Source organism: Somniosus microcephalus, chromosome 7 (assembly GCF_052327205.1).
Source record: "Somniosus microcephalus isolate GS21.2 chromosome 7, FLI_Smic_1.0, whole genome shotgun sequence".
Taxonomy (NCBI): domain Eukaryota; kingdom Metazoa; phylum Chordata; class Chondrichthyes; order Squaliformes; family Somniosidae; genus Somniosus; species Somniosus microcephalus.
The window spans coordinates 259,786,395-259,807,352 of record NC_140993.1 but is presented as its reverse complement, the minus strand read 5'-3'; the positions used below and the strand labels follow the sequence as shown (position 1 = coordinate 259,807,352).

At 44.7% G+C, this 20,958-nt stretch overlaps 1 protein-coding gene across 4 annotated transcripts in view; it reads left to right on the top strand.

Moving 5' to 3' along the window:
- Window positions 1-20,958, top strand: part of znf407 (zinc finger protein 407) — a 659,746-nt gene that overhangs the window by 538,214 nt on the left and 100,574 nt on the right. For 2 of the 4 annotated variants that reach the window (XM_085993654.1, XM_085993653.1), the window contains one exon: window positions 11,626-14,196. The exons of the other annotated variants lie outside the window; for them this stretch is intronic. In XM_085993654.1, coding sequence (XP_085849780.1) covers window positions 11,626-12,998 — 1,373 coding nt within the window. In that variant the 3' untranslated portion in view covers window positions 12,999-14,196. Of the gene's footprint in view, window positions 1-11,625; window positions 14,197-20,958 lie in introns of those variants that run through there. 4 annotated transcript variants of the gene reach the window in all.

Below are 20,958 nucleotides of genomic sequence, written 5' to 3'. Positions count from 1 at the left end.
AGAAAAAAAAAAAAATTAAAAGAGCGCCAAATAAATTACATTGTTTGAGACAGAGGTCAGATTCAGGATCAAGCACACTGAGGTCCTTCCATAACCTGTATGAAGCCTCAAAACATGGTCAAGTGAGGTAATATTGTTACAATCAACCATTTTTCTGAGGGAGTACTGCAGTGTCGGAGGTGCCGTCTTTTGGATGAGACGGTAAACCGAAGCCCCGTCTGCCCCCTCGGGTGGATATAAAGATCCCATGGCACTATTTTGAAGAAGAGATGGGGATTTCTCCTTGGTGTCCCGGCCAATAGTTATCCCCTCAATCAACATCACAAAAACAGATTATCTGGTCATGATCACATTGCTGTTTGTGGGACCTTGATGTGCGCAAAATGGCTGTCGCATTACCTACATTTACAGTAACTACGCTTCAAAAGTACTTCATTGGCTGATAAGTGCTTTAAATACAAGTCTTTTTTATCTTTCTTGAGCTGGGTTTTTTTCAGGTGGGGTAAGGGTGATTATGTCAGCATCTTCTTTTGAAATTGAAAACATTGATTGGGACAGGGTGCAGTTTTCCATTCCTCAGTATAGATTTACACTCCATTAAGATTACACAACAAAGTTTCCCATGTTCCTTTTGGACCTTGATTCTCACTTTGTCGTCTTCAGTTTTAACTATTCCTATAAAAGTGTAGATTTGGAACTGGAGAGCTCTAAAAACCGTTGTCCAGAATAACAATGATTCAGATGATGAAGTTGCTCTGGAAAGTAGGTGTGCAATTATAGTGTCTTGTCTTGTATTAATGTCCCGCAGACAAACCCTTCAAGCAATGGGATGTTGTGCAAAGTGCAGAAAGTTCTGGGACCTGTTTCATCTTGGTCGGGAAATAGTTAAACACTGTTGTTGCGGATGGGTGTTGCAGCCCAAATAATTATTAACCATGATATCATCTGCAGTAGTGGTGAAATTCCAGGTGATTGGACAAAAGGATTAGCACTGACCAATTTTTTTTTAAATGGAAAACTTTGTATGGGGATCCCATTGGTCTTCTGATTCAGTTATGCTAGCAAATCTAAACCTTGTCACTTCAATTAATGTGTAAAGTAACTGGCTGTGACTGGTACCTTTTGCAGAGTGAATTCTGGGCTCAGGGTTCAAAGTTCTGTACCTCCATTGCCTCTTAACCACTGATAGCAAAATGAATATAATTTATTAGCAATCATATTGTGAGTAGGCTGGTAACGGTGACAATGCTCCTGTACACACTCTGCAACAAGTTCAAATTTGGCGGACACATCAGTCTGCTTGCCAGATGTGTATAGAGTTGTACAAAAGCAAAATACTGCAGATGCTGGAAATCTGAAATAAAAAGAGAAAATGCTGGAAATACTCAGCAGGTCAGGCAGCATCTGTGGAGAGAGAAACACAGAGTTAACGGGCTGGATTTTCATTGAGGAGTTGGGTTGGAGGCGGGACTACAACTTTCAGGGTTGTAGTCCCGCCTCCATCGAGTTGTGGCCAACCCACGCAATTTTGACTTGATTGACCTTGTTGAGCCCACCCAGCGGGCTCAGCAGGCCAATTAAGGGCCACCCGGCAACGGGTGACATCACAGATTGAAATTTCATCTGTCAAGACCTTTTGACAGATGAAATATCAGCGTTTCACAGCTGTTTGAAGCTGTCAAACACTGACAATTTGTACTCCAAGTTAATTCCTTCCTGTCAGGATGATTTAGAGATCTCCCCGGAACAGAAAGCTGAATGCTGCAATTTTTGACAGCGCGCAGCCATTCTGCTTTCTGTGCCGGTGAGATGAGGGACTCCCGAGACCTGAAGGAAGGAAGGCTGTAAAAGTAAGTAAAGGAATGTAAAACTTCTTTAAACACTTTACACACACCAAACACACTTACTTCTGCACTCATGCACCAATCACTCACCTGAACACCGGACATCTCGAACCCTCCAAGCCCTTCATCCCGACGGTCCGCCGCCTCTAACTTGGCACGGTTTGGAGCCGTCGGGAATCCCACACTTCAACCTTAAAAATAGGGATTAGGCTAAAAACTGCCTGTTAACTACCTGTTAACAGGCAGTTAACTGGCACTAATCCCCTTCCTGCCTCGGGGAGGCGGGTCCCAGTGCGGGGCGGGTACCCGCCTCCTTTGAAACTGGCATGGGGGCGGGATGGTGTCAGGACCCCCGATTTCGGGATTTTAACCCCCCAGACGCCTCCAATCCCGCCTCCATGGCCCAATGAAAATCCTGTCCAACGTTTCAGGTCGATCTGAAACGTTAACTCTGTTTCTCTCTCCACAGCTGCTGCCTGACCTGCTGAGTATTTCCAGCATTTTCTGTGTATAGAGTTTTGTTGGTTCTCAGCCAGGATTGTATAGGACTGTCAAAAATTGATACATTATAGGCTGCTTAGGGTTAGAGAGATTGCTTACTGATATCTACCTTACAGGTATAGGTTAAGCTACAGGAGAGACTGGCTTACCAATGTCGACTTTAAGGCAGCATGACTCATTATATGTCTCTATGTAAAACCTATGTCCATGGCGATTAAATTCCCATTTAATGAAGCTTGCATCAGTGGGGAGAGGGGTGCTGCTTGGTCACATTTTTACAGCCTCTGTGGCATCTGTTTTTGCCATGAATGCTGTGTTGGTTTTGCAAGAATAATTTATTTTCACTCATAAATATATGACTGCTTGCAAGCCTTCTGTCAAACATTGTTTTGCTTTTTTAAAAAAATTGTCTTGGCCATCTTTGTTTAAGGCCCCTACCCAGCTAGTCATACTACTACGTCTTTGGATATACGCCCTGTGAATGTAGATCTTGCCCTTGGGATTTGCCCAATGTTCACTGCACTGGGGTTATTGTGATTTACAAATGTTCACTACACTGGGGTGATTGTGATTTACAGCTAAACATTTTTTTTACTCCCTTTTAATTTTTCCATGTACAGTATTTTGTTATCGCTGTGCAATATCCCAGCTGAGAAGCCAGGCAAGGGTTCCACTCTTGGATCGCTTTCCACTCGACTCTGTCAAGTTGCTGGAGGGGTGTTAAAGAGCAACTTGCCCACAATTTTTTTTTGTTCTTGAAAATGTTTACCTTTTTTTTCCCAAACCAGTGGATAGTCTCTTGCTGTCTGTTGCTACGTTCCTTTGGGCAACTATGTTGTGGCTAGGTCAAGGCAGTTGGGGCAGCGAGGGGCGGGGAGGGAAGAACACTGCACACTTTTAAACTAATTTTTAAACTTTTGCAAATGCTGTATGAAACACTGCTATCCCCGGTGGGTTGCAGTTGCCTTTGACTTACCTCCTCTGGTTTATTTCCTCTTAGGAGCTGTTAATATAAGATGGTCATCGGCAATGTTCCCTCTAATTTCTTTTTGGGTGCGCGGCCCCTTTAACAGGCTGCGCCGCCCGTTCAGATTTCCGCGCATGAGCGTTTATTCCATTCAAAAGCCGGTGAGCCGGCTGCAGCGGCACAGCTTAACGGGAACATTGGTCACCAGTAAATCCAATAGGGAGTTCAGGAGGAACTTCTCTACCCGGAGAGTGGTGAGAATGTGGGACTCGCTACCACAGGGAGTGGTTGAGGCGAATAGTATAGATGCATTTAAGGGGAAGCTGGATAAACACATGAGGGAGAAAGGATTAGAAGGTTATGCTGATGGGGTGAGATGAAAAGGAGTGGGAGGAGGCTGGTGGGGAGCAGAAACACCGGCATCGACCAGTTGGGCCGAATGGCCTGTTTCTGTGCTGTACGTTCGATGTAATTCTATGTAACTAACCAAGACTTAGAAGGTGCCATAACTTTTCTCTCTTGAAACATTCACCAATTTCCTGAACCTTCAGTAGGAATTGGCCAGCTAGTTTTGCTCCGATTTATGAGTATATAAGATTAGGAAAGGCCAATTTCACACCATCCCCACAGTATTTATAGTGTGCGCTTGTCATTATATTCTCAGTCTCTTTTCTTCAATCATTTTCTGTAGTTTTTTTTTAACGTTTGCGGCGCACTTGTTTATATTCTGCAACCTGCAGAGGACACTTGGGTCTCTGAGGGTTAATGCCACATTGCTGATTTTGCTGAGGCTCAGCATTCTGTGGACCATATGAAAGCTAGCTGAAGGAATCACGCCACAAGTTTTACATTAACACTCGGGATGTTTCTAAACATAATAATAAAAAAAAAATTGTTGCCGGATGAGACCAGTTGCATCAGCACAAATTTTTATCTGCTTGGGTGATACATGAAATAAAGAGCCCGATGCGGCATTAGAATCGGCCCCTTGACCTCTAGCACAGATGCAGGGTGACCTTTCGTCTGCCATCAGTCTTGTTTCTTCAGCAAACTCCCATGAATTTTTATTACAAGTTTCTTGCGCCCAAGCTAAGCTTTCAACAAATTGCCTGACACAGATGAGATGAAGTTGTTGAAGTCGCCTCGATGTGTTTTACTGGTCTACTGGTGAATGACACGAAACTGGCGTCCTACAATGTCATACACCGGTGACCACTGGAGTCTCACAGTTGATAAATACATCATTTTCTGGAACATTGATTGTTCTACACGCCCAGCTGACTATTGAGTTCTATGATCAACCCATTTAGATCATATGGCCTTAAAATTATGAGGGGTTTTAATGGAGTAAATAAAGAGAAACTGCTTCTACTGGCAGGAGAGTCGGTAACCAGAGGACACAGATTTAAAATAATTGGCGAAAAAAAGCCAGAGGGGAGATGAGAATATTTTTTACGCAGCGAGTTGTTATGATCTGGAAGGCACTGCCTGAAAGGGCGGTGGAAGCAGATTCATTAGTAACGCTCAAAAGGGAATTGGATCTCTACTTAACAAGGAACATTTTGCAGGGCTCTGGGGAAAGAGCAGGGGGGTGTGGGACTAATTGGATAGCTCTTTCAAAGAGCAGGCACGATGGGCCGAATGGCCTCCTTCTGTGCTGTATCATTCTATGCAGTGCGCAGAAAATACCATATTGGGGCTGGCAGTACGAGTGTTTTTTTTACTACTGTTACTATGGTGAAACTTCTTCAGTAGGCTGTGTTTACAGTTAAAAAAATCAAAAAGACGAAAGAGATTGAAATGTGTAATTTTGTTTTGTAAATCCTTTGGGGATGTGGTGGAAATCGAGAGATGAAAGAACTAGAGGTTGTGTTTCCCCATCCCCTTTGATGGTGGGAGGAGGAGGGGGTGTCTCACAAAAGTCCCAACTAGTTTATTGCAGAAATCAACCATGGAACTTGCTACCCAAACAGGAAATTGACCACTGTAACCACTTAAAAAAAAACCTGCCTTGTGACGTTAGCCCTCAAGAGTTTCCAAGTGATATGGAGTAAGGAATTTTGTTCTGTGTGATTACTGAGTATTAATCTAACATGACTGTGCTTTGCTGTTAGTTAGAATGTTGGATTACGTAGGGATGTAAAGGACATTTGTCAGCAGTATGCAATAGCTCTTTTTTGTGGCAGTGTAATTTTACTGTGTTTGTCGATTGAGCCCATGGTTCCTTGTTTTGAACTCTCTGATGTGTTTGCAAAGTGGTTCCTCACTCCCGGGCACCACTTCCACGTGATGCAGGAGTTCAAAAATTAATTTTGGAAGAAAAAGCAACAGTCCCTGAGCCAGTGCAGAAACAGTCTTGCCCACCCTAAATAATGTGGGTGTGTGTTGCAGAAACACCCAGCACCGAAGGAGGCCATTCGACCCATGCCTCTGCCAGCTCTTTGAAAGAGCTCTCTAATTAGTCCCACTCCCCATCGCCCCGCAAATGTTTCCTTTTCAGATATTTATCCATTGGCAGTGGTATATTTTCAGGCAGAGTAATATCACGCTCTTTCTCCCCTTGTATTATTCATTTTCAGGCATATTTATTTTAACAGGTTTCATAAATGCTGTGCATTGATTAGCATTATGATGGCATGTGAGCAGTCCTCTTCCACAAGCCATTGTTCAATCATTGAAAAGCAGTTCCAGAGCCAACTCACATCAATATAAACCCAAGATCATAAACAGCTGACAAAACACTTGTAATGTCCCATTGCTTAAACACCCTATTTCGAGTAACCCCCTACCGCGCGTGTATTTTTGTCATAATGTGTCAAGTCCCCTCACTGGTCCAGCTGAATGGCACTTCACAAAGAATAAACCTTGATCATATTATATTGTATAATTCCAGTTTATCACGGGCCAAAAACTCCTTTTTGAATTGCAGTTACACTAGCGAGTTACATTAGTTGTAATGCCACTTGAACTTTTGCATAGCTCAACATTAATTCATTTAGATTGAAATGAAAGAATCTTCAGTGGGTGAATCTTTGCAATCTGATTGAGGTCATTACATTTTATAGGAGCCATTTTTCAAAGCAGTACTGACAGCACTCCAAGTTATTAAATTGCAGAATCAAGAGATGGACCTGCAATCACATTTATGAACTGAGATGGAAAAGCTAGAGTCATGTGCAGTGCAAAGGTTAAGATCCCGATGCAGTTAAGCTTCATCGCCCCCTTAGTGACGGCAGTATTTACACGAGCATCTTGGTTTAATGGTCAGGGAAGTGACTTAACCCACCTCTGAATTCAGAATAGATTAAGCAGCAGGTTGGGTGCCGTAATTACCTGCAATGAAAGAGATTCACCAGATATTTCCACACCCTAGGGACTTTATATTAAATCGTGGCATGCTGAATGGAGATGTACAGACTCTTAAAAGATCCATAGTGAACATGTGATTATAGGCTATGAGATTTTTAACTGTAAGCTATTACTTTGAATAGTTATTCACAATATTTGAATGACAAGATTTAAGGTCACATAATCCATTGTGAAGGATTAACTTTTAGAGTGCAGATCAAGAACAAAAAAATTCCTTTTGTCATTTGCAGCCACATTATTTTCCTAGTTCAAGGTGGGGGGGGAGGGGTACACTGATGTTGCCAATGAGCAACTCCTTCAATACGGTCATTAATACTCCTCCCATCTTTCCACTGCAGGATTATCTGAGTGACACTTACAAACCCTTCCACCACTGCCACCCCCCCCGCCACCGCTCCCAACCAAGAAAATCGCAAAGATGAATGTCAGTTAAGATGAGATAATTCCGTTTTTCCTCCTTTCTCCGCCAATCCCTCCCTCTGCCAAAGGTGTTAACTCCTTGCTGGAATTTGGTTCTGTGAGAATAGGGCGCTCTCCAGCCCAAGTGACCATTCTTTGTGTGTGAGCCTTGCTAGTATATGAGTAAAGATGTCTTACTGCAATTATATAGGGCCCTGGTGAGACCACACCTGGAGTATTGTGTACAGTTCTGATCTCCTTACCTAAGGAAGGATATACTTGCCATAGAGGGAGTGCAACGAAGGTTCACCAGACTGGTTCCTGGGATGGGGGGATTGTTCTATGAGGAGAGATTGAGTAGACTAGGCCTATATTCTCTAGAGTTTAGAAGAATGAGGGGTGATCTCATTGAAACATACAAAATTCTTACAGGGCTTGACAGGGTAGATGCAGGGAGGATGTTTCCCCTGGCTGGGGAGTCTAGAACCAGGGGTCACAGTCTTAGAATAAGCGGTCGGCCATTTAGGACTGAGATGAGGAGAAATTTCTTCACTCAGAGGGTGGTGAATCATTGGAATTCTCTGCCCCAGAGGGCTGTGGAGGCTCAGTCGTTGAGTATATTCAAGACAGAGATCAATAGATTTTTGGATATTAAGAGAATCGAGGGATATGGGGATAGTGCAGGAAAGTGAAAATGAGGTAGAAGATCAGCCATGATCTTATTGAATGGCGGAGCAGGCTTGAAGGGCCAAATGGCCTACTCCTGCTCCTATTTCTTATGTTCTTATGATACTGACCATTGATTCGATATTCGATTACTGGATCACTGCTGGCAAACCTGATCCTATTTTCACCTCATGTCCAAACTCTTCCAGCTGTATCAGCTGTGGCTCAGTGAATAGCACTCTTGCCTCTGAATCAGAAGGTTGTGGGTTCAAGTCCCGCGCCAGAGACATGAGCACAAAATCTAGTCTGAAACAACCAGTGCAGTACTGAGGAGGTGCTGCACTGTCGGAGGTGCCGTCTTTCGGATGAGATGTTAAACTGAGACCCCGTCTGCCCTCTCAGGTGGACGTAAAAGACCCCACGGCACTATTTTGAAGAAGAGCAGGGGAATTCTCCCCGGTGTCCTGGTCAATATTTATCACTCAACCAATATCACTGAAACAGATTACTGTACATGGTGTTTGTGGGACTGTGCTGTATGCAAATCGGCTGCTGTGCTTCCTACATTGCAACAGCAGCAGGGGTTGCTGGATAACGATGAGGATCAGCTTGGCTGACCTTCCCGTCCCTCACTTAGCCTAATGGTAGTGCCCATACCGCTACCTGACTAAGAGCAGCCAAATCAGCTCAAAGGATAGCATCTGGGACTTCCTTGGTATGACTCACTCCCTTAACCAGCTGAGATACTGGGAGAGTCTTACGAAAAAGGGGATAAACTTTCCACAGGGGTTCTCCTGATCACCCGCTATAGCATTGGTAGAAGATTGATAGAAACCCCGCCCGAGGAATAGCACTGTTTATGCTGACGTTCCGGTAGATGATCAGGTTCTCTACTGAAAAATCTCCAATGTAATCTACCATTTTTCACCTCAATAACGATCATTGGCTCCCGGTCCGGCAATGCCTCGATTTTAAAATTCTCATCCTTGTTTTCTAATCCCTCCGTGGCCTCACTCCTCCCTGTTTTGTAACATCCTCCAGCCCTACAACGTTCCGAGATCTCTGCGCTCCTCCAATTCTGACCTCTTGCACATCCCTGAATTTCTTTGCTTCACCACTGGCGGCCGCGCCTTCAGCTGCCTCAGCCCTAAGCTCTGGGATTTCCTCTCCGAGTCTCTACCTCTCTCACCTCCTTTAAGACATCCTTAAAAACTACCCCTTCTTCCCTAATATCTCCCTATGTGGCTCGGTGTCAGATTTTGTTTGCTAACGCTCCTGTGAAGCGCCTTGGGACATTTTGCTACGTTCAAGGCGCTATATAAATGCAAGTTGTTGTTGGTTACATTTTTGTTTTTTAGACTGTTCTGCCCCTGCAGTGGCTTTTTGTACATGTATACGGCAACTGCTGTGGAATTAAGCCATACGTATCAGGAAGGTCCCTGTTTGATCCATGGTCTGACCATTTGAACAAGGTGCCACCGGACTGGCAGTACCTATAGAACTATAGTGAATTGTAGTGTCAGCTGTGGCTCAGTGGGTAGCACACTCGCCTCTGAGTCAGAAGGTTGTGGGTTCAAGTCCCACTCCAGGGACTTGAGCACATAAAGCTAGGCTGACACTCCAGTGCAGTGCTGAGGGAGTGCTGCACTGTCGGAGGTGCCATCTTTCGGATGAGACGTTAAACCGAGGCCCCGTCTGCTCTCTCAGGTGGACGTAAAAGATCCCATGGCACTATTTTGAAGAAGAGCAAGGGAGTTATCCCCGGTGTCCTGGGCCAATATTTATCCCTCAACCAACATAACAAAAACAGATTATCTGGTCATTATCACATTGCTGTTTGTGGGAGCTTGCTGTGCACAAATTGGCTGCCGCGTTTTCCACATTACAACAGTGACTCCACTTCAAAAAGTACGTCATTGGCAGTAAAGCGCTTTGAGATGTCCGGTGGTCGTGAAAGGCGCTATATAAATGCAAGTCTGTCTTTCTTTTTGTAGTCCAGCCATCATTATGCCTTCGTTATGGGAGAAAAATCAAGGGGGATAAATAATGATGGCTGGCCTCGGAATTCGATCCCATGAACTATGTTTATTTTGTTGTCTTTGGCCAGTATTACAAGTAAAAGCAATGGTTCAAGCACATCGTTTCCTGAGAAGTTTTGAAGTAATTGAAGAAACAATGCAAAAGGTTTCAACTTTTACAATTTGGCATGGAAAGAAATTATTACGCCCTTATGATGTTTTTTAGCTTTTCTTTTCACATTTAGAAAGCTGTATGTTTGCATTGGTGGTGGTCTGGGAAGTAGGTTTGCAAATCAGCTGTGGACCTCACATCGATATCCAGCTGTGGACCCTGGCATGATGTGAACACCATGGGCAATGAGCCACACACACTTTACAGAAACTGTGTGTAGGTAATGATGCAATATGACCCACTTAATTGAGAAAAAAAAGCACACACACCAGTGACCTTTTCCAGCACTTCTCAAAGTTCTCAACAGCCGTCATTCCTAAAGTTACAGTACCTTTATTACAACTTTAAAATTGTTGCTTCAGGAGGCAGACGCTGCCTGGCTTCGTCCAACTGTTTGGCAACAGCTACTGCTTTTGGCAGTTCAATTACGTAGAGTGTGCAGCACCGAAACAAGCCGTTCGGCCCAACTGGTCCATGCCGGTGTTTATGCTCCGCATGAGCCTCCTCCCACCCTACTCCATCTCACCCTATCAGCATATCCTTCCATTCTTTTCTCCCTCATCTAGCTTCCCCTTAAATGCATCTATGCTATTCGCCTCAACCACTCCCTGTGGTAGCGAGTTCCACATTCTCACCACTCTCTGAGTAAAGACGTTTCTCCTGAATTCCCTGTTGGATTTATTAGTGACTGTCTTATATTGATGGTCCCTAGTTTTGGTCTCGCCCACAAGTGGAAGCATCTTCTCTACGTCTACCCTATCAAACCCCTTTCATAATCTGAAAGACCTCGATCAGGTCACCCCTCAGCCTTCCCTTTTCTAGAGAAAAGAGCCCCAGCCTGTTCACTCTTTTCTGATAGATATTATCATCTGTCCAAATATAGGTTTGGAATTATAATGCCCATAAGTATAGACAATTTTTTTCAGTATCAAGTACAAGCCTTTGAGAATGATTATGAAATATTTTAAAGTGAGGCCAAGAATAAAAAAACTGTCCAAATATACAGAGAAGAGCAACCAGAGTGACCGTCATACTATGTGCATTGAATTATGGAGCTGGACTTTGTACCTTGGATTTGTAGTTACTGGAGGGCATCGACTGAGAGGGGATCTCATTCAGGTCTTTAAAGTTATTAAGGACATTGCTATCAACAATACAAGTGAATAGATTGTTTGAGGTGGTGGTAGGACCTGGAGACAACTATTTACATTGTGAAAGCCAGGAGTGAGGTTTGACGTGCGTCTTGGGATCTTTTATGTCCGCCTGAGAGAGCAGATGGGGCCTTGGATTAACATCTCATCCGAATGACGGCACCTCAGTACTGCACTGGGACTGTCGGCCTAGATTATGTGCCCAGGTCAGTGGGACTTGAAGTCAACACCTTCTGACTCAGAAGCGAGAGTGCTACTCACTCACTGAGCCACAGCTGATGCTGTAGTTAAAGACGTTATATATCCTTTCTTGTGAGCTTCGTAATGATAAAGTAAAAACAGATCTTCAAGTTCCATATGTTGTGCATTGCTGGCGGATAGAAAGTAATTTCTGGGACAGCTTTTTAAGGTATTATATCAATGTCTACATCAAAAATCTATATTAATCGTAGTGGCAATACATACTCAGATCAGTAGAATTTTTTCTTTTCAATTTCTTCAAGCATAACTGATATTTCTATTTTTCCCTAAATTTCAGGGATCGTATGCAAGGCATATGAATGTCGACTGAAGGGCCAAGGAGCACAGTTTATAGAAACGGCTGTCCCATTTAACACGCCTCAAAGCGTAGATTCTTCTGAAGTCACAGGTGACACACTCGATGGCTGCATTGAGCAGCAGGAACCAACCGAGTCCATCGGGCAAGTTATTATAATTCAAGGGTATCAAGACGGCTATGGGGAGGGCATCTCCATCGATGCCTCTGTAGAAGCCACTGCAGCAGCGACTCTTCAGACTCTGGCTATGGCAGGCCAAATGGCTCAGGTGGCGGAAGTGGTGCACATCACAGAAGATGGGCAGCTTATAGCCACAACTCAGAGCACTGCCCACATGGGCGGCATGGTGCCCGGGCAGATTCTCGCGAGACGGCTAAGATCAGGGGCCACCCAGGTGGTCGTGGTTGAGAGCCCAGTCGAAGAAGGGGACGTTACAGAAACGGCCGTTGCCATGGAAACCCTCGCTAATTCAAATCACATAATCGAGCAAGTGGTGACGCAAGAGGAATCGACAGTGCACACGGCAGATACACCTACAGCGCTGGATGCACTCCTGTGTGCCGTCACGGCATTGGGTGCAGTAGAGGCAAGATCTGCTGAGCAGGAAAGTAGTGAGCCCAACCAAGAGGGGATTTACTCAGTGAACTCTGCCATCGAGGAGGTCACTTCGGTCCCAAGTGAGTCAATGTGCGGAGCGATGCAGATATTCCACAAAGTACATGCTGACCATGAAGCCGCAGAGGCTGTGGGGATGGTGTCAGACATTGAGCAGCCAGCGTCTGTAACCGCGGTACATGCGGGATCTCAAGTTGCTTTCAGTGACATGGTACAGGAGGTGCTGCAGTTCACCATGTGCAATGTGAGGACAACGAGCCATATTGGGAAAGACGGCATCACTCAGGTCATAGTTACTGAGGAAGGGACCGCACACATGGTTGAGGGGGCTTCCCAGATCATAATGCAAGAAAGCGAAGAGCAAACTATAACTACTAACGGACATCCGGTGCGCCTGGTCGACTCCTCTGGTGGAATATCGCAGATAATTGTCTCGGAGGAAATAGCCCAAGCCATGGTTCAAGAGGCCACTGGTCATATGTCTGAAGAAGCAACTCATGTTATTGTGACAGAATTACCACACAGCATGGTGAACGGTGACCACTCCAGGACAGTGACTGAAGTTTACCCACACGGTGTAATGGAACTGATTAGTGAGGACGTGCCGTCGCTCGGTCATCCAGTGACAACGATTGCATTGTCAGAGTGTTACACTGAGGGCAGGTCAGAGATAGTTATGACTGAGCTGTCAACTGAAGAAGAGCAAGAAATGGAAATTGGTGGAATCCAAGAAGCATGACTTGCCATTAGTAGGGTAGGAAGCTCTATTAAAAGATGTGGTGGCTGACATTCCATCAGATGTACTATTGAAGGCATAACACGCTCGGTACGGCACATGCATTCCATGTGTCTGCTAGTAAGTCAGTGATTGGGAATCTGATTGGCTATGAAGCAATGATTGGGAGTATAATACCACTATCTAATTGAGTGAGAGATAACTGATCATAATGACTCTACTGGAACAAAGGAATGTTAAAAAGTCTGCTGCCCATTAGTTAATTGGATGCATCCATTTATAAGATGACTGAAGGCAGCATGATGGAGTTGTAGGTTGGTCTGTGCGTTGGTGTATACCCCTATGATTTCCTGTGCACAGAATTGCTCATCTCAGCTGTGTCGCTAAATGTGGGGGGCGGGGGGAGCGTGCGGGTAGGGGAACATTGACACAAGCTCAAGAACAGTCTTAGCAGAAGTCTTTAGAGGGGGTCACCTCAGTCTCAGGGAGTGGTGCAGGATGCAGGGGGACCAAAAGGTGGGGGAGGAAATAGATTCGAGAGATCATTTAATTGGGCGACTCAGTACATTTATATTTGTTTCCTGACTTGAGCACTAAAGACTGAGGGTCCTGCATCTGAATTGCGTCAGAAGTCTGGTACAAAGCTGGAAGCATAGATTGTCGCATATTTCTTTAATTACCTTCTTTGGCAATGGCAGGGAATGAAGTGTGAAACCCAGCCAGATAACAGAAGACTTGGAAAGGGGTGGGAGAACAGAGAGGGGGAAATTGTATTCCGTGCATTTTTCCCAACTTTGTTTTAGGTTCTATCAACAGAGAATAAACAAATGAATTCAGGCAAGTTGCGCATAGTCAACCACCATGAAATGCTAGATGTAGTTAGCTATTTATTTTCATTGTTCAAATGCTGATTTCCCCCCAGACTTACAAATTCAGAAGAATGCATTGAACTTGTTGCTGTTTTCATTTGCTTTGGTTTTTTATTTGGATGGGGGAATACCAGAAGGTGACATAATTTGAGATTCAAAAAGAGAAGCTATACCCTGCTCAGGTGGTCTGTTTAACTGTATGACAAATGCAAGGTAATATGATAATGTACGATTTTATGTTTGACAATCGTTAACATGGCTTTAAAAAAAAAAGTTTCTGTTTTTCTTTTGTTAACCGCTTGTACCAATAAATCGATCTGGTAAAAAAAAAAGACAGCTCTATAATTCATAGATTTCACTTGCATTTTCAAGCCTACAAATAATTAAACAAAACTGACTTAACTTTTTAAAAAAAAAAGAGAATTAGGCGCTTGGCTGGGACCCAGTATTCTAAGTGATTCATATGTTTACCAATTATGAAAATAAGCCCTGTTTTAATGTACAATTAGTGAATAACAATATAATTATATGATGTGTTTTACACACAGAGCAGCAGCCAATACACTACTAAATCTGTCAAATGCATATAAATATTATTTTATACATTCTTAACAATTTTAATAGGTTCAGATCTACTTGTTTTTGTATGTCCACTTAACATCCTTGGCTTTTCATTCTGTTGCAGAAATATTAATTGCACCCTCTACGGAGAGTCAAAATCGGAACGATGTGGGAATGTGATCCCTCAGTAAAGGGGTATAGTGACCAATATATGAAGCCACCAGCTGCATCATCCATGTTGGACTGCAGCTGCCGCGCTGGTCCCATACTCTCGAGGCTGGGACTCTATCGGCCGGCTACGTCTGTTGAACTCCAGGTGCTGGGAATGATGCAGGGAGGCACAAAGGTGATCGTGAATCCGTGTGCCACATAGTCAGTGGAGGAAGATGTGCCGGTTTAATTTTTGGATTCGTGAATAGATGTGAAGGAAAACTGAATCGATCAGGAGAGTTTCTTTTTAAGTAACGATCAGGTTGTCTGCTGTCGTCTTCTTTTTGCTGCTGCAGTTGAAACCGTGCTCACTTGATGGTCATCGTGTCATGTAACATCGTTCAAATTGTTCCTTATTCTTGTGCTTTAATAGAGCTCGACAATGGTCTTACCTGAATATACTTTGCTAGAGTTTTTATTCAATGAAGTTTATGACTGCACAGCTGTTGCCTAGTCACATTTTTAAAGATTTATTTTTTAATCAGGAATGTAGATTATGATCGGAGCTGTGGAGTTGCCCCTCTCTGAGGAACTCGATGTATGGTTCCAAGTCTGAATCTGAATATTTATACAGCAACACTCACATTTGTGTCAGGATACACCAGATTTCATGACTTTGGAGGGGTGGGAGGGTAATTTTAAATATTGAAATTTTGTGGATACTACCTGCCTCTGCTTAAAAAGGGCAAAGGTAGCACTGGAGGAAGTGGAATAACTGGGATAGCGGGAAGTGCAGCAAACTTTTCTCAATCAGACCTGCACATCATTTCTGACTGAACTGCAAAGCAGCAGGGATGGACTCTTTGGGGTTGGCGACAGGAGACCCCTGAAGTCACGAGTACTCACTTTGTGAAGGTGGCTGTCTCTTTCGGTGCCGTGTCTTTGACTGCCTGGAACTCCACCGCAGTTCCGGGAGATGTTCAATGAACTAACCAGCATGCTTACTCCTCCCCTTGACCCTTCAAAGTTGTTTCTTTGTGTGTGCGGCACTCCTTCATAGCTTACCCTTACTGTGCTCAGGCTGTATGCCAGAGGCTTGAGCACAGAAATCCAGGCCGACACTCCCAGTGCCAGTACTGAGGATGTTTGCTGCATTGTCAGAGATGCCATCTTTCAGATGGGACGTTAAGCCAAGACCCCCCATCTGCCCTCTCAGGTGGACGTAAAAGGTCCCACGACACTATTTCGAAGAAGAGCAGCGGAGGTCCTGGTCATTAGTTATCCCTCGACCAAAATCGCTAAAAAAGATGATCTGGTCATTTGTCACATTGCTGTTTGTGGGATTTTGCTGTGTGCAAATTGTCTACCCCGTTTCCTACATCACAACAGTGACGACACTTCAAAAGTATTTCATTTGGCTGTGAAGCACTTTGGGATGTCCTGAGGTCATGCAAGGCACTGTAGAAAAGTTAGTTCTTGCTTTCTTTTTACTCTGCACCAATGATCTCTATTCCCATCCCTGTTCCACATGCAAAATCTACAAGTGCACCTTCATGGCTGGACACACCAACTATTTTTAGAGCACAACTATGACGCTGTGAAGCAAAATGATCTATTTTTATGCCTAATTTTGCTTGCAGGTCACTCATGCAGCATGTCATCCTTGGCAATAAAGATAAGCAAAAGCAATTGAATTCAGCAGTTCTCTAGACTTTGCACTAGTCGAACTAAAGATCCGTGATACTAGTACGCCTTCCCACTCTCCTCCTCTCTCCTCCTTCCCTTGCTTCTCAGCCCTCCTTCTGTTTCTTTCTTTCTCTTTCTTCCCCTCTTCCAGTTCTCTCTCTCCTGTCCTCTTCTGGTTCATTCTCTCATTTTCCTGATTTGCTTGTTCTCCCTTGCTAGTTCACACTTGAATGCCCCCCTCTCCCCTTTTCCAGTTCACATTCTCTCTCTCCCGTGGCTCAGTGGGCAGCACTCTCGCCTCCGAGTCAGAGGGTTGTGGGTTCAAGGCCCACTCCAAGAGACTTAAGCACAAAAATCTAGGCTGACACTCCAGTGCAGTGCTGAGGGAGTGCTGCACTGTCGGTAGTGCCGTCTTTCAGATGAGTCATTAAACCGAGGGCCCGTCTGCTCTCTCAGGTGGATGTATAACGTTTTCAGGCGTCAAGCAAGGGAATAGTTGCCGCTGGTCAACCTCGTGGGTTGTCCCACATCTTGACAGTATCTGGACAGTCTCCGTCTTTCGGATGAGGCGTTAAACCAAGTGGACATAAAAGATCCCATGACACTATCTGGAAGAAGAGCAAGGGAGTTCTCCCCGGTGTCCTGGCCAGTCTTTATCCCTCAATCAACATCACTAAAAACAGATTATCTGGACATTATCACATTGCTGTTTGTGGGAGCTTGCTGTGCGCAAATTGGCTGCCGCGTTTCCTAAATTACAACAGTGACTACACTTCAAAAGTATTTCATTGGCTGTAAAGCACTTTTGGACGTCCTGAGGTCATGAAAGGCGCTATATAAATGCAAGTTTTTCTTTCTTTCCTCCCTTTTCTGCTTCACTTTATCCTTTTCTGGTTCATCTCACTCCCTCTCGCCACCCCCTTGCTTTTTCTGTTCACATTCTCTCTCTCTCTTCTACTTCTTTCGCCTTTTCTTCCCCCCTTTCCATTTTCCTTATCTCGCTGCTATTCAGTTCTATGTGGAAAGCCAGCATCCATTGACAAGTCAGGTCAGTGAGTGGGAATATTTTAGAAAAGCTGGGTCACAGACTGGGTGGGTGGGGAGTCCTAGAAATATCAGACAGGCAAGTGGGAGAGGGGAATTCCTGGAAAAATTGGTCCAATGATTGAGGGGGGAATCTCTGTAAAACTCGAGCCAGAGAGAGGAGGGAATCCCTGGAGAACTTTGTGTCAGTATGAAAGTGGGAGAGGGGAATTCCTGAAAAAAAATCAGATACGGGGAATCCCTGGAAAAATTGGGGCAATGAGTGGGGAGAATTACTGGGATAACGCAAACTAGTTAGAGTGGGTGAATCCCTGGAAAACCTGGGTTAACGAAGTTAACGTGGCTGAGAAGGAATTTCTCAAAGGGTTGAGTCAGCAGTTGGAACCTGGAGATTTCGGTCAAAAGCTCAACTCAGCTCGGGTACACGTGGAGTTTCAACAGCAACAGAGACATCTGGAGTGGAGAAGCAGACTGATGCAGTTTGCGGACGTACGGCAAAATACAGTCGGCAGCTCTGACTCTATAAACGCCCGCCAGGAAGCCTTGAGATCCCGTTCTCCCGTGACTTCTACTGTTCTGTGCTTCCTAAGGAGAAATCCTAAGTGGCTAATTCTGAATTTGAAAATTCACATTTCTATGGCTCAAATTCACCTGCAAGTGGCCTTTTCTCACAGTGAGCCATTCATGAGAAATCCTCCCTAACTTATCACGCTTATCCTTTCTGGCTGGTTGCCCCTGTCGTTACTTTGTGTGTCAAATTCTTGTAAGACTGATACCAGATTGATACCTGGGATGGCAGGAATGACGCATGAGGAGAGATTGGGTCAATTGGGCTTATATTCGCTGGAGTTTAGAAGAATGAGAGGGGATCTCATTGGAACTTATAAAATTCTAACAGGACTAGACAGACTAGATGCAGGAAGGATGTTCCCGATGGCGGGGGAGTCCAGAACCAGGGGTCACAGTCTAAGGATAAGGGGTAAGCCATTTAGGACAGAGATGAGGAGGAATTTCTTCACCCAGAGAGTGGTGAACCTGTGGAATTCTCTACCACAGAAGGCAGTGGAGGCCAATTCATTAAATATATTCAAGAAGGAGTTAGATATATTTCTTAAAGCTAAAGGGATCAAGGGATATGGGGAGAAAGCAGGGACAGGGTACTGAGTTTGGATGATCAGCCATGATCTCATTAAATGGCGGAGCAGGCTCGAGGGGCCGAATGGCCTACTCCTGCTCCTATCTTCTTTGTTAAGATACTCTGCCCAGCTATACTCCTGCCTTCTCTCGCAGGGAAGCTAGCCCGAAACACCTGCACTTGTTTCACCCAATTTAAGGCCTCTCGCCCCACATGGGGAGACGCACTGCAGACACTTCTGGGGGTCTGCAAAGTAGGAGGGACAATGGCAGTTGTGGGTTTTTCTGGACTATCTGCAGCTTCCCTGTCTCGCGTTCTGGAAGTAGAGACGCACTATAGCGGAAAAAAAAAAAACGATTGTGCACCTTCAAATACTGTAAAGAAGACCTCACGGTGCCCACCTGATCTCTTCATTTTCTTTCCCTCCAGATGAATCACTGCAAAAATGCCGCTGAGGAAAAAAATAAAGTGGGCAAGGGCTTTCAACCTGTGCAAAATCCCGCCATACCCTCGCCTACACCATCATTCACCCTTTCTCTCACACACTCGCACCCAGAGAAATACACCCAGGGGGACGTAGATACATAGAAATACATAGAATGTTACAGCACAGCAACAGGCCATTCAGCCCCACTGGTCTGTGCCAGTGCATATACACATGAAGCACTTCCAGCCACTTAGCGCGCACATTTTTGCTGCAGTGTTGAATGTTTATTTCAATATCAATTTTAATATCCATTTTTTTAATGAAATGTTAATGGAAATCTCATACTGTACAGTACCCATTACTTGCATCTGGAACTGTAAGGATTCTCTATATCTCTTGCTGAGCTCCTGTATACTGCTCCACACGGGCCTCCTCCCACCTTCATCTCACCCTATCAGCATATCCTTCTATTCCTTTCTCCCTCGTGTGTTTATATCTAGCTTCCCCTTAAAGGTATCTATGCAATTCGCTTCAATTATTCCCTGTGATAGCGAGTTCCACGTTCTCACCACTCTGGGTAAAGTCGTTTCTTCTGAATACCTTATTGGATTTATTAGCGACTATCTTATATTTATGATGATACAAAAGCAAAATACTGCAGATGCTGGAAATCTGAAATAAAAACTGAAAATGCTGGAGATACTCAGCAGGTCAGGCAGCATCTGTGGAGAGAGAAACAGAGTTAATGTTTCAGGTCGATGATTTGTAAAGATGACCTCACGGTGCCCGCCTGATCTCTTCATCTTCGATGAATCACTGCAAAAATGCCGCTGAGGAAAAAATAAAGTGGGCAAGGGGTTTCAACCTCTGCAAAATCCCACCATACCCTCGCCTACACCGTCATTCACCCTTTCTCTCACACACTCGAACCCAGAGAAATACATCCAGGGGGACGTAGATACATAGAAATACATAGAATGTTACAGCACAGCAACAGGCCATTCAGCCCTGACGAAGGGTCATCAACCTGAAACGTTAACTCTGTTTCACTCTCCACAGATGCTGCCTGACCTGCTGAGTATTTCCAGCATTTTCTGTTTTTATTTTATATTTATGGCCCCTAGTTTTGGTCTCCCCCACAAGTGGAAACATCCTCTCTGCCTACCCTACCGAACCCCTTCATCATTTTAAGGTCACCTCTCAGTCTTCCCATTGCTAGAGAAAAGAGCCCCTCTTCAGTCTTTCGTGATACCTGTACCCTCTCAATTCTATTATCGTCCTTGTAATCTCTCATGGTTTGTAGGATCTAACTGCCACCATTAGGTCTGCCCTGCCACTGATTAGTACACAGTCCAGTTCAGGTCCCAACACAAGTGGCATGGTAGGATTACCTCCTCATGATGCTCTCATTCCCAATGATAGCATAAATGAGCTCTCCAGTTAGGCCTCTCGGATGCCTCCTCATGTAGACAGAAGGAATCAGCATCAGGCTGTCCATGCACCAGTAATGGATATACAACCTTAATCCAGGCTGTCCATGCACCAGCAGTGGAGCTGCAAGTAACATTTGCACCACACAAGTGCCAGGCAATGACCATCTCCAACAAGGAAGAGTCTAACCACCTCCCCTTGACATTCAATGGGATTACCATCGCCATATCCCCACCATCAACATCCTGGGGTCACCATTGATCAGAAACTTAACTGGACCAGTCACATAAATACTGTGGCTACAAGAGCAGGTCAGAGGCTGGGTATTCTGTGGCGAGTGTCTTACCTCCTGACTCCCCAAAGCCGTTCTACCATCTACAAGTCAGGAGTGTGATGGAACACTCTCCACTTGCCTGGATGAGTGCAGCTCCAACAACACTCAAGAAGCTCGACATCATCCAGGACAAAGCAGCCCGCTTGATTGGCACCCCATCCACTACGTTAAACATTCACTCCCTCCACCACCGGTGCACCGTGGCTGCAGTGTGTACCATCTACAAGATGCACTGCAGCAACTCGCCATGGCTTCTTCAGCAGCACCTCCCAAACCCGCGACCACTGGTATCAAAAAGGACAAGGGCAGCAGGCAGATGGGAACAC